At 45.9% G+C, this 14,694-nt stretch overlaps 1 protein-coding gene across 1 annotated transcript in view; it reads left to right on the forward strand.

Moving 5' to 3' along the window:
• The window catches only part of MTMR11 (myotubularin related protein 11), a 367,609-nt gene that overhangs the window by 285,658 nt on the left and 67,257 nt on the right, over positions 1 to 14,694 (forward strand). The window contains exons 12-15 of the mRNA XM_069652402.1: positions 897 to 967; positions 2,908 to 3,080; positions 3,648 to 3,818; positions 5,605 to 5,847. Coding sequence (XP_069508503.1) covers positions 897 to 967; positions 2,908 to 3,080; positions 3,648 to 3,818; positions 5,605 to 5,847 — 658 coding nt within the window. The remainder of the gene's footprint in view (positions 1 to 896; positions 968 to 2,907; positions 3,081 to 3,647; positions 3,819 to 5,604; positions 5,848 to 14,694) is intronic.

Below are 14,694 nucleotides of genomic sequence, written 5' to 3' on the forward strand. Positions count from 1 at the left end.
AAATCAAAACATCATATATAGGTCACACAAACAGGTTTTTGTATAAGAGGATCATAAAATGTGGTCTCCAAATAACTGAGGCTTTATGCTTGGTGGCAAATGCATTCTCTGTAAAAATGCATTGGCACACAGTAACAAAAAAAGATTACTATTAGTAGTATTTTTCTGCTGCGAAAAGGAGTAGTTTTCTGCAGTTTTGTTTTCAGCATACATGATATGGCTTGGGCGGGTCTAGTTCAATCCTTGTTTGATATATTTAAGATTTAAAGTTATATTTATCTGGTTAGATGGACCGGTGTACCTCACCCTCCAATACCCTCATATGCCTTTTTCTTGCAGTCCTTCTACTTATATAAAAAAAATGTTTTAGTTTCTATATTTGTACTATTTGATTGTGCTATATAAGCTAACTCGTCGTTTTTGGATGGCATGTTAATAATACATTATTAAAATAAATTGGCATGCTTAAATGTATTTTGTTATGACGCTGTATACTATCAAAACATTGATACGTTCCAGGAAAACATATGAAAAAATAAATTAAAACATTTTCAGCTCAGTAGCCCAACCGAAGCAGCAACATTCGGCGATGCTGTGAGCTATACAGCTGGGCTTGTCGATCACCAGTTAATCAAATCAAGTCAGGTTTTCTGGATCTGCACAATCAATAGGTGTGATGATAATTCAAATATAATGAACTTTAATTGAGATTATTCGCATATTTTCGTCATTCTGAAAATCCAACTCAATGTTCCTATTTGACAGATGGGCTTTGGCTAAGCACTCACTAGCAGTGCATTTATGTTGCCCTCTTCAGAGAATTATTATGATCCTCTTCCACTAATTAACAGTGTGCTCTTCTCTTTTAATGTTGCCTTTGTGTGCTGCTCCTGCAGGTCTTGCCTGAAGAAAGCTAGTGACGTCTCTTCCCTGCTTGCGGACAGGTGCCGGTCTGTGGTTTTACAAGGTACCGTATGTATTGGGTGCCTGGATCGCTGCATTGAGAACATTTGGGAGTGTGTGGGCACCAAAATGGCACAGGTAGCCCCTTACTGGAAGCACATTGTATGTTAGACTGTGTGTTCCAGAGCTTGGACTCCAATAGATGAATACGCTTGAGGGCACAAATTGCAATTCCAAGTATCTAGAACTTCAAAAGATATAATCACTGGAAGATCATTGCTACAGGTTAATAGCTATCTTACATAGAATGTTTGATGTAGGTAATGTGTAATGGGTATCTGCAGTAGGCGCTTTGTTTATGGCACCTTATTAACAAGAACACTCTATTAACTGGCACCGCCTTTGCGGTAATAGTAATGGTTCATGGCGGATAACAAAGCTCTGGAGATGGATAACAGTGCAAACAGGCCAGGAAGCTTTTTGATCTGGTCTTTTTGCTTTGTTAACCAACCATCAGTTTGATGATATAGTTAAGATGTAATACTAATGGACAACCAACATTTGGTTAAACAGCATTGGAGATTAAAGGACACCATTGGATTGCAAATGGTGCTGGATAATTGAACTTTTACCATACTGCTTAAACATTGTTTTTAAAAGTGAAACTATCCAGTAACACTGCATCTCTTACAATAAGTCCGATCCATGGAGCCACAGGGCCCTTTCCCTTTCTCTGTGCCACTCCGGCTCTGTGGGCTGGACATGGCCATATCCTTTTTAGTGGAAATGGAAAACTATTAACTGTGACCGTACTGTGTGTCCTAATTTAGGGACCCCTTCTATGGTGCCTGTCATGTGACTGACTGCCTCAACCTTTCCGGTGCACTAATCCGGCCTGCCAGGAAAATCTCCCAAATTAAATGCAGAACTGTTTGGTTGCAAGGGGAGAGCCTTTTGGATGAAACCTGTTCTAATGAACACACTATTGTATGTAAGTCTGAGACAAATCACTTGTCATGCGCCAAGATTTGCTGTGTCAAATAGTGCAAGTTACTGTGTTGTGTCCTAGTCCTCCTCAATGACCAGATGCGAGCTGTGATGCAAACATCATGTGTGACCTGGGGCCTGATTCCACCAGCTCCACCTCTGGAGTCCTGTATGCAGAAACTACTGCCCGATTACATACTTACCATTTTTCTGTGACCTCAAATGCACAAGTATGGCGAGTGGACTGTTCTAAGCCGTTAAAACCAGTTTACTGGTTTCTCTGAATTTCTTCTATACAATCTTGGAATTCCTTCAATTAAATCGTAAAAGAAGAATTCACACTGAAATAATCTTAATATCTCATCAGAAAGTTCATAAATACTGCAAAGCATATGCATCGGCCTCGGACGATCCCATGCCGCCAATCTATGAAATGTGTGGGCATGAAACATTGGATCATGGACTACTCAACCAAGAAGCATATCACACACGAAATATGGTGCATTGGTGAAACATCTTGCCAAAATAAAATGAAGACCTATTGGCAAACAAGTACATTTCACAACAAGTTTTATCTTTGCGAAGAACTAACTCCGCAATGCCATTTCCAGAGCCCTCTTGAAATATCACCACCACCATTTCTGGGAGCTTCCAGACCCAGATGCAGGCCGCAGTCCCAGCAGAAGGCATAGGCATGAGTTATTATGGGCTGTTATGGGTTGTAGGCCACACTATCATTATCTTACTGCCAAGGGTCCACACGTTGAAGCCATTGTCCTTTTGCTTTTTGGGGCGCATGTTTCTGCTTTTCTCATTCCAAGATTGGTTTTCCAAGTGCCAGCAGGAGTTATGGTGTTGACTGAAAATCCAGGGTATGCTGAAGGTGTAACACGTGCGGTCTGTCTGCTTGGTAGCCATGAATCTAGCTATATGGACTCTAAGCATGCCCCAAACGGTCTCTGTGACATATCCTCTTTGCCTGCTCTTCCGGTCTGACTCTTCCCTGTTTTGTTGCAGAGCCTGGTGACCGGGATCTGAACTGCCTGGTGGCGTCTCTGGTTCAGGTGATCTCCGACCCGCATGCTCGGACCCTGTCAGGCTTCCAGAGCTTGGTTCAGAAGGAGTGGGTGGCAGCCGGGCATCCTTTCCTTCTGCGCATGAGTATCCTCAGGGAGGTGGACAAGGACCAGGTGGGTTCACTCGACATCATCCGCTGTCTTTCTATGCAGTCTCTGCTAGTAGAGGCACTGTTTTAGTGGGGAGATGCATGGGTCCATCTTGTGCTGCTTTAAAATGTGTTGTAGAGGAACTGACATTAAAGATCCAATAGTATTAATGTGCCTCCTTCAGGATTTTGAGTAACTTGCAGACTGCACGGGCTGACTCAGTCTTTCATCCTTTTGGGGTCTATACAATGAGGAGGCAATAGTAACTTACCTCTTAATAGTTTTGTTTCTGAATATAAAATGTACTGTGAATTCTGAGTTTTTCAACCACAACAGGACTGCTTCCACCATCATCAGGGCCAGTTCTATTATTTCGCAATTCTAGGCAGCTGTCAATAGCAAAACCGGCAAAAGGGAACCCAAGGGTGCCGATAAGGTCTTAACAACATTAAATGTGTCTTAGGTTCGGTCACCATAACTCCTTGCACTAGCCTTGACCATCCTCTGGTCCCAGCAGCGTTCACAGTTTGAGTGTTGTTTGGTGCATGGCTGTTTGTGTCTCTTACTTGTCCACGTTTTGCTCTCCTCCAGTCCCCGGTATTCCTGCTCTTCCTGGACTGCGTGTGGCAGCTGTTGCAACAGTTCCCCACCTCCTTTGAATTCACTGAGCTGTATCTGACCGCCCTGCACGGCAGCACCTACCAGCCCTTCTTCAGCACCTTCCTTTTCAACTGCCAGTGGGAGCGAGGCCGCGGTAGCCAAGTGAGATGGTACCATCAGCCCATTAGAACTGGGGAGGGCCGTGCCAAGACATTGGTGTTGGGCAGAAGTGGGAAGAGAGGAGGCCTGAGGGTGGTTCCTGGGGCTAAATGTCAAAATGTATGTCTTTTAGGGTCATCTAGTGTTTACAATCGCAATTCCTTTTGTTCCCCAGTGATCCATATGCTCCTGGTACACTCATTGCTTTAAGATAAGTGCGTGAATTAGTGAGCGGGACAATTTGTATAGTCACACTGCGAGCTTGGCCATTTTATGAACCCCTAAAATGTATAGGAGCAAAGATGCAGACTGTTTTGTGCAAAACCAGCCTTATGCAGGATCCAGCCAGGAACGCACTCTGTGGCCCTGCAACTGATGGCAGAGGAATTGTTTAAGGGTTGTCACAAGTTGCAACAGTGACCCTTAGGCTCCCCCTTGTGACTGCTATACCCTCGCATTAACTGACTTCATAAGAGTTTGAATTTAATTATTAGTTAATAGTTCCACATCTATTGTAAAAACCTTTCTATACTTCTGTGTAGTCATCACTTTCAAAGGTCATGTGATATCACATCCGCCTTAGGAATTTGGTGAAATGACACGAGTGATTCATGCACAGCATCACGTTCTTAGTGCGGTTTAGAGTAATTTTATTTATTATGGTCATTTGTAGGGTGCCCCTCCCACACTAGTATGTACGTGTGCTTTGCCTTTTCTGCTGTCAGAGAAGATATCAAAAGGATGTACAGCCAAACTTAATATTTCTTTGGCATAACCTCCATGCGGCCTTTCATATTTGACCCCACGAAGGAGAGTCTGACAACATGAAAAGCTCCTTCGCCTGGACTTCCTTTTGTCATTTTGCACATGTATGGACATCCTGCACGATGTGTCCCGTGGGAGTGCTCTGAAGCAGCCCTTGCCGGGTAGGCGCTATTATCCAAAGTCTTCCCTGGAAAGTCCCTATTCGTCTCGAAAGGAGCCTGGGCTCTGGGGCCACTCAGGCAACAAATGTTCCCCAACTTTGCCTGACTTAAGTTGGAATAGTAAATTAGCTTCCATTATGATATTTAGGTGGAAAGTGGCAATATGACTGATGTTGTTTGTAATTTATTAATCAAACTCCATTCCCTGGGAGAATGCATAGCTGTCGGGCTGCATCCATGCCCGCAGGGGCACTGTAGAGGGAGTTTTTCTATATGGTGCGCCAACCTTGCAGGGGCCTACCCCCTAGATTAGGTGCCCATTTTAAGGGTGGGCATTCTCTGTGAATGATGGCACACTACACACTGTATGCTTCTAGATCCATTTTAGGTCAAAATCCTACAAAAAGGCAGCAGAGTGTTTATGATGATTGCCGTGATGGTTTACCTCCTACTTGAGAAACACAGCAAATCTCATAGGAACAAAAAATCCTTTACTTGGTCGGAAAGTGTGCATAGGGAAGCCATGAAAACCGCAGATTGGTAAATTGATGATCTAAGGCAAGGTTGTCCAACTCCAGGCCTCGAGGCGGGAAACATGTCGGATTTTCAGGACACCCTTCATCAGTATTCATTAGATAAATTTGCATACAATGATTCTAAATGTTATTAACTTGTTTCGCATGAATATTATTAATGAGGGATATCTCAAAAACCATCAGGATTCCAGCCTTCGCATCCTGGAGTTGGACAACTCGGATCTAAGGGTTTTCACCCTCCCCAAAAGATGTGGGATAACCTTGCGTGGGTTGGATTGGTGGCAAACCGAGAAGTTATTTCACATTTGTGTCTATCCGTTACTCTAGCGACATCTCTTCAGCCAAATCTACACGCCCATCAATGGGTGGCGGGACCTCACCAGCCAAGGAATGCACCTGAAACAAAGGGACCCTTCAAAGGAGGAATCGGGTGCTCGCTACCCCAGCGTCTGGGAGTGGTCCCTATGCTGCAGCCATCAGCAGAGGGCGCTGTTTAGGAACCTGGTGTACAGATTCAATCAGAAGCAAGGGCTGTCCAACGGCAACTGCGTCCCTTCGAGCGCTGACAAGGTACGTGCACTGGCCTGGCAGAACGATCATTGATTTAAAGAGAAATTCTACTCTTTACAATATTTTTTTGCATTGAAATATTTCATCACAGGGGATCTCATAATTGTTTCTTTATTTAAGTCCAAGGGACGTTTAACCCCTTAAGTGCTAAGGGTGAGTATGTTCGTCTTGAATTCCTGCAAGGGGTCATTATAGGCTCCACTTGGAAAAGGAAATGTGTGCTTTACAAAACAATGGGAAATGACAAAAGACAAATTAAACACAGTTGCATAAAATGGAAATTATTGCCAGAAGTTATAAACCAAATGAAGAAAAGTAAGGAAATTGCAAGTAACCAAGCATTACACAAATACACTGAAATGAAACATTAACACAATAGGCAGTGTCTTAGAGCCAAGGCAGGGAACACTAAACCGTACTGTATAATATATGCCTGTGTAATTGATTTTTAAATCCACATTTTTTACTGTGTAAAAAAATGTAAGTGTAGTGCAAAAGGATTGAAATAAAAATAATAAAAAAAAATTCTCTCATAGAGATTTCCAGGTGCGGCAGGTAAAGGATTATTGCAAAGGGCCAAAGGGCTGGATGAAAGAAAACGCAAAATAGTCAGAAAGAAAGTAAAAACTAGTAAGAGCTCTCAGGACAATCAAGGAATATTCTAACATTAAGGAAGTTGCACCGTACAGGCAAAGGAAAGACACTTTACACTGAGCAACAGAGGCTGGCATGCAGCACAACCTAGCAATCCTTACACTAGCAGCAGAGTGCTCAGAAAAGCAGCACAAACGGTCACAAAAGGCTGAGGCAACGTGAAACCCAACGTAACAAACCATTGTCAAAGCCAGCTAGGATGAAACAATGGTAGCAAAACCTGCTAAGGCACCATTGAGAAGTGGGTCAGGCAAAATGGCCTGTAGTTAGCTGATGTACAGGGACAGCTTAAAGCATGAGCAAAGGGGACACTTTCCCATTGATTCACAATTTTAGAGGCCCCCCGTTTCCATATGCAGTGCTGCCTCCTGGCTGAGCTCGATGCCCTGCACAGCCTACATCAGTCAGATAGGTTTTGCAGAGTGACATGACCCATGCCTCCTCCAGAAGAGCAGAACTTCGTATTTGTATATTATACAATTGACTGCTCAGTACTTGCTTTTTGGGTTCAGCTGTTTATAATCGGGGCACACCTCATGATCACCCAACAAAGTAGTAGTGCCCAAAGACAACAATGTGTGAGATGCTGCTACGGGATGCGGAAAAACCGACCCTTACTGTAGAAATGAAACGGAAGCAGGAGATGACACCTCCTGATAGATGACGTTCGATGCAGGACTCAGACAGGTGAACCTCATTCAGCACAGGACACCGCCTCTGCAGTACTGAGGGGTGACCCTTGCTGCAGGACTCAGACAGGTGAACCTCGCACGGCATAGGACACCGCCTCAGCAATACTGATAGATGATGTTCGCTGCAGGACTCAGACAGGTGAACCTCGCACGGCATAGGACACCGCCTCAGCAATACTGATAGATGACGTTCGATGCAGGACTAAGACAGGTGAACCTCATTCAGCACAGGACACCGCCTCTGCAGTACTGAGGGGTGACCCTTGCTGCAGGACTCAGACAGGTGAACCTCGCACGGCATAGGACACCGCCTCAGCAATACTGATAGATGACGTTCGCTGCAGGACTCAGACTGGTGAACCTCGCACGGCATAGGACACCGCCTCAGCAATACTGATAGATGACGTTCGCTGCAGAACTCAGACTGGTGAACCTCGCACGACATAGGACACCGCCTCAGCAATACTGATAGATGACGTTCGCTGCAGGACTCAGACTGGTGAACCTCGCACGGCATAGGACACCACCTCAGCAATACTGATAGATGACGTTCGCTGCAGGACTCAGACAGGTGAACCTCGCTCAGCACAGGACACCGCCTCCGCAGTACTGAGGGGTGACCCTTGCTGCAGGACTCAGACAGGTGAACCTCGCTCCGCATAGGACACCGCTTCTGCAGTACTGAGATATGACGTTTGCTGCAGGACTCAGACAGGTGAAGCTCGCTCAGCACAGGACACCGCCTCTGCAGTACTGAGATATGACGTTTGCTGCAGGACTCAGACAGGTGAAGCTCGCTCAGCACAGGACACCGCCTCTGCAGTACTGAGGTGTGACCCTTGCTGCAGGACTCAGAAGGTGAACCTCGCACGGCATAGGACACCACCTCAGCAATACTGATAGATGACGTTCGCTGCAGGACTCAGACTGGTGAACCTCGCACGGCATAGGACACCGCCTCAGCAATACTGATAGATGACGTTCGCTGCAGGACTCAGACAGGTGAACCTCATTCAGCACAGGACACCGCGCCTCTGCAGTACTGAGGGGTGACCCTTGCTGCAGGACTCAGAGAGGTGAACCTCGCACGGCATAGGACACCGCCTCAGCAATAATGATAGATGACGTTTGCTGCAGGACTCAGACTTGTGAACCTCGCATGGCATAGGACACCGCCTCAGCAATACTGACCGATGACGTTCGCTGCAGGACTCAGACAGGTGAACCTCGCTCAGCACAGGACACCGCCTCAGCAATACTGATAGATGACGTTCGCTGCAGGACTCAGACAGGTGAACCTCGCTCAGCACAGGACACCGCCTCAGCAATACTGATAGATGACGTTCGCTGCAGGACTCAGACAGGTGAACCTCGTTCAGCACAGGACACCGCCTCTGCAGTACTGAGGGGTGACCCTTGCTGCAGGACTCAGACAGATGAACCTCGCTCCGCATAGGACACCGCCTCTGCAGTACTGAGATATGACGTTCGCTGCAGGACTCAGACAGGTCAACCTCGCTCAGTACAGGACACCGCCTCCGCAGTACTGAGGGGTGACCCTTGCTGCACGACTGAGACAAGTTCATCTCACAAAGGACAGCGTCTTTGAAACACTAAAAGGTGAGCCTCAGTGTAGGTCTCAAACAAGTACATCTTTGATGAAATCGTATTCTGGCCAGAAGAAGTACCGGGGAGGGGGGCAAGGTCTTCTATGGTACACAAACGTGTACCATAACCTGGCTTAGTGATGTTTCACTTGTGAAAGTTAAATAAATAAAGGTATGTCATCACCTGATTCGCCTTGGTATGTTTTTGTGGGCAGAAGGTAGGCTAAATCACCAAACTAAAAGTAGCGTGCAAGCAAGGTTATATCAAAATGTCATTTTTACTAATGCACCAATTCAAACCCATCCCTGCGGGAGTAAACACATAGAAAATAGATGCTGGGTGTGCATTCTGGTTGTGCATGCGGGGTGTGCACATATTTTTTTTAAAGGAGGCAGAATATTCTGGGCACTGTACTTCAGGAGGAGAACGTTTGCAAAATGATTTAAAAGGAAAGAACACACAAATACTCCTCAGATTCTCTTTGGATAAGTTTGGAAAAAGCTCCTAATTGGTCTATTGGGCTCAAGGTAAGGCCAGGGGAGGAGGAAGCCTAGAATCCCTGAAATGTGAGGCTCGCCCAAAAGATATCTACCGTAATTCTTTGCAGAAGGCCCAACAGCATTGAGAAGGCCATAAGAGCAACAAACGTTTCAGTCCAGATGTCTCAACGTTGATAAGCGGCTGTGACGAATCAAGGGAATTCAACCCTTCTCCCCAAGGGGGAGCCCCCATGATGCTAGTGGGGTGAGCCCGCTCTGCATTACCCATAAGAGTAGAGACAGGTGGGTCCTCACCAGGAGAGTCTCCCCCTTAGAAGACAAGAACTCCCATTCAGATGTCAGCCCGGAGAGGTCCTGAGCTGCACAACCTCTGCAGGAAGCAGGAACCAGAGAGCTGGCAAGTTTCAAACTCGCTCATGTGCAGAGAGCAGAATGCCAGAGCTGCAGCATAGCATCAACCCGAGAATCCAGGCACGCAAAAGCCCAGGAGTAGGTGGAGACGAGACCCTTACGCCCTGGACTGCTAAAATCGTCAACTCCTCGTTTGCAGCTTGTAGTGTATCGGGTTGTTTGAAAGAGGCATGGATCACACCTTTGTTAAAAAACGAAAATCTGGACCCAGCTGTGGTCAGCAACTATCGGCCTATCACAAATGTCCCATTCCTGCTAAAGATTTTGGATAGGATAGCTTATCTCCAGTTCCAGGAGTTTATTGAGTCAAACAACTTGCTTGGGGTTCGCAATGCTAGCTTTCACGTCAAGCATGGCACTGTGACGGCCCTTCTCGACCACAAGTCCAACATTTCGGGAATTGTTGAGAGTGGTCATACTGCCCTTCTAATGTTACTTGAGTTCTCAGCAGCCTTTGATCTGGTTGATCACACCTTGCTGGTCAGAAGGCTTGTCGAAATTGCAAGGTGCTCAAGTAGCGGTGCAGCATGGATAGAATCCTTTCTGGGTTCTCACTCTGCCAGGGTCTCTGTGGGTGATTTCCAAGCTCACCCAGCTGCATTGTCGTGTGGTTCCACAGGGTACTTGTCTCTCACCGACTCTTTACAACATCTATACTCATTCCTTTTTCGAACTCCTGGATAGTCTGCGTTAGCTATACGAACTATGCGGACGACATCCAGATACTACTAGAACTCTCAAGTGACTATGTCTGGGACTCAAGATGCCATCAACCGGATCTACAAATCGATTCAATCATGAATGTCCATTAATTCTTTCGCCTTGAATGACAACAATACCGAACTCATGATTTTGGGATCTAGTCCTCGGCTAAAAAAGCTGAAGCTTTGTTAAAAACAGTTCACGATTCCTGGCTGTACCATCCCAGTGGCACCCTTTGTTAAAACACTAGGAGTGTACCTGGATTCCAAGCGTTCTATGAAGAAGCACAGTGCTCATTTGTGGTCACCCTATGCATATGGCTTCAAACTACTGAGACTGATTAAATCTTATTCATCTGAGGCAAATAGATCCCTTTTGACTTGTGCCCTAATTAATTCCAAATTGTATTTGTGTAATAGCTTGCTAGCAGACACTTCTCTTGCTAATCTTCAAAAACTCCAGACCATCCAAAATGGGGGCAGTGAGGGCCATCCCTGGCTTTGGTAGGCAGGATCACGTCACCACAGCTAGACGATCCCTTCATTGGTTGCCAGTCAAGCATAGAATTGTCCACAGAATTCGTACATTGGTGCACAAATGAAGGACGTTATGCAACTTGGTATCTTTCTGACCAATCTAAGACCGTTTTGAGCAGGACACTGCTTTGCTCGAATGACTAGAAAAAGCTATTTCAGCCGTGCTTCAAATTGCAGAAATTCAGGGGCACAAGGTTTGATGCATGGGCTCCCAGTCCCTGGAATGATCCCCCAACTACTTTATGTGCCTGAATCCTTTTAAGAGAGCGGTCAAAACGCACCTATTCAACATGAAGAATTAATAGGTGCTCCTTGGCTCTGGCCCACTTTTTGTTTTTTCTTAGTTCCTTTTTGTGTGTATGTGTTAGTGTAGCTTTGTGTGATAACTTGATTACATATTCTGTGGAGGGAGAGCAGGATGAACTACTTAGTGTAGCTTTGTGTGATACCGTTATACAGATTTTGTATGTGATTTGCAATCTACTTTACAGGATTATCAGATCCCTGATGTTGGGTCCTTAGAGCAAGAGGTAGGAGTTGGAATATCAAATAGTATTCTGTCTCGCCGTAATTTGAAAGTGGCCTTACTTAACACAAGATCATTAGTTCTACATCAAATGAAAATCTCTGTGATCTGATTACTATTTTAGATCTAGACATGTTAATGGCATCGCCGCCCATGCAGCTCAGCTAGCCACCCCAGTGGTTTTAAAATCGTTAGAGCAGACCGTAAGGATTCTAGAGGATGGGGTATTGCCATTATCTTTAAAGGCTCTTTGAATATGCACACAACCAGTACTGGCGTATTGCACAATTGTGAGCATTTGTTCATTGTAATGCTACAATCAATTCCGTGGTATTATATGAACTATCACGTGAGATATTCCTGTTTTTGAGGAACAACCTCTTACTTTGTTGAGTGATTCGCTGAAAACCACTACACATATGATAGTGCTAGGTGATTTAAACCTTTGGACACACAATGAATTAGATCATGAGGCTATAGTGTTGGGGTCAGAGCTTAGTGACCTCTCTGCCCCCCCCTCCAACTGGGGTACCACACCCCTGTACCCCTCCCCGGAAAACCTTCAAAGGTGGTGACCGGTTGCATCTAGCCAGGCTTAATGCTCGTTCTGGCATCAGGCACACTGCCAACATCTGCCTTCACCTTGAAGACCTTGACTTGACCTCCTTGATATCCTTGCTCGTACCGAGACGTGGTTCAATATCAGCTCAGTCACTTCTTTTGACTCCCTTCTTCCTGATGGCTATAAGATCGTCTCCAAGCCTCGCCCAAACCGTACTGCCGGTGGGGTTGCTCTGATCTTCCCTGAGAGGGTCCCTTCTTTGCTCATATCCACCGAGCCTTACTCTTCCTACGAGAGCCTGGTTTGCAAGCTGGTCATCTCTCCCACCTCCTCTCTGACCATTGTCACTATCTACAGGCCACCAGGCTCTACTACCCTGTTCCTCTCTGAATGGGTTGATTTCTACTCCTCTCTCCTCACAACCACCTATAAACTTCTTCTCCTGGGTGACTTCAACATCCACCTTGACTCCTCAATCATGGCATCCACTCTCTTCCGTGGCCTCTGCACCTTGCTCTCCCTCTCCATTCTGCCATCTGGTCCTACCCACTCGGCTGGACACACTCTTGACGCCTTCAATCAAATGGATCTATCATTCTCTCCCCACTAATCACCCCACTCTTCTGGTCAGACCATTCCCTCCTCTCCTCTCATCTGGGTCCTCTCGGCCCTCTGGCAGCACCTCCCCCAGCCCTGACAACCTTGTTCACGAACATCCTTCCGATGAAAAGAGTGTCAGCTGCTGCCTTCACATCTACCTTCATCCCCCTCTCTCCCCACAACAGACTGTACCCCTGACTCTGCTCTCAGCAACCTCCATCTTGCAATTACTAATACCCTTGGCCTCAACATTCTTGCCCCAGTCATGAGGATCCGCCTGAAACATGCCTCCAAATGTGACACCTGGTATGTGGGATGTTTTACCCATGCAGCCAAGCCCTACCATAAAACTGTGCAGTACTGGCATTGAAAACATCATGATCGCCAGAACTCCCCAGAGAGTGCACAGGGAAAACATGAAGAATAGGCTGCCACCCATTTTTGCCTATGTTGTGAGCACAGGAGGGCACTGCCTAAAACCACCATTGGGCTACACACACAGTAGCCTGAAACCATTGGGAATGGCAATGCTGATTGCCAAAAGCAACCCAGAACTGTGGGGAATTCATTTTCTTAATGTCAAAAATGGATGCAGTACCGGTGCTCACCACTATCAGAAAGCCGGCGTTTTAAAACCACCAGACCTTTGTGTAAAACTGAACAAATGAACCGAAACCAGGCCAAGGAAAGACTTGCTAAGAGGTGGATACAATGTAAAACTATATTCTGAAATGACTTGAAGGAAGTAATTATTTAATGTATATATAAAAAATAGCTGCATGTAAGTTGGATTTGAATGTAGAAAACTGGGAACTAAAGTGACATTTAGCTGAATTCTGCCTGACAACTACCCCCGACAGGAGTTGAACTGGCTCAACAACTCTTCCCAGGCCTGGCTGCATCCTGCAGGCCCAACCAAAAGGAGATCACATGGCCCTGTTGATTGAAAGGGGAGTGGCACCTGGGGACTACAGGGAACTGAACAATGGGCCTTCTTTGGCTCAGGCAAATGTTATATTGAGGGGGCCGTAAAGTAGCTTCCTCTTGGGAGAAGTGGGAGGAGAAGTGCCTCTGGGAGCCACCTGTGCTGGAGGCGGGGACAGACAGAAGCTTCCCCCATGTGCTTTGGAACCTAAACCACACCCATCTGGGCCAGAGCATAATTTTAAAAAAGATGTATAATTCATAGTACGGACTTGTCAGAATGATATAAGTAATATCATTATTCTTGTGATTTTTCTGTGCACGTTTTAAGAGGCGTTAGGACCCTGTGGTGTATTCTGGGGGGTTGCTAGCGGAAAAAGGGTCTCACTCCAAATGTCTGCATGTTAAAAATCTGACACTTCATCAATTAATGTCCATACTCCTTGCGCACATTTGTGTAATTTTTGGTAAATGTCCAATATTGCAAAACCAGTCAAAAAGCGCAAAATGTTGTCATTTTTGAATGCAAGCCCCCAGGAAGATCAGAGGCGGACAAGCATGGACCATAAGGAATATATAATGTGTACATGTAATTTCAACAAATTGTGTATCTGGGAAATATGTATTTGAATCAAATATAGATTTGTGGGCAAATTGACCAGGGGAGGATCCTCTGACCCATAAACAGACCTCATCATGATGACAATCCATTTCCTTCCCCCAATCATGGGAGAGGGGAGAATTGGGCCAATGACAAGTAGAGAGGGGCAGGCTCAGTTATGCCACGCACACACCCACTTCCAAAACACATAAAAAGAGACTGCTGGGACAGGTAGAGACATTCATTTTCCATTTCTGCGGAGCATTTTGACTGCCGACATCCCATCCATACAGAGACCAGAACCAGGGACCCGTAGTCTACAGAACTTTGCACCCAGAAGGCCCGCTGCAAGCAAAAGTATTCTCAGCAGGCCTTCAGAATCCAGCAAACCTAACCAAACTATTCAACAGCCGGGCGAGCTGTTTGAATTGTTTGCCAAGAACTTTTGCCAGAACCGCAGACCAGACCCAGACCACTGTGAGCAGAACCAGAGATCCGAATCGCTGTGAGCAGAACCGGTGGCTGATTGAC

Source organism: Ambystoma mexicanum, chromosome 1p, assembly GCF_040938575.1.
Source record: "Ambystoma mexicanum isolate Mex_15411 chromosome 1p, UKY_AmexF1_1, whole genome shotgun sequence".
In the NCBI taxonomy this organism is placed as follows: domain Eukaryota; kingdom Metazoa; phylum Chordata; class Amphibia; order Caudata; family Ambystomatidae; genus Ambystoma; species Ambystoma mexicanum.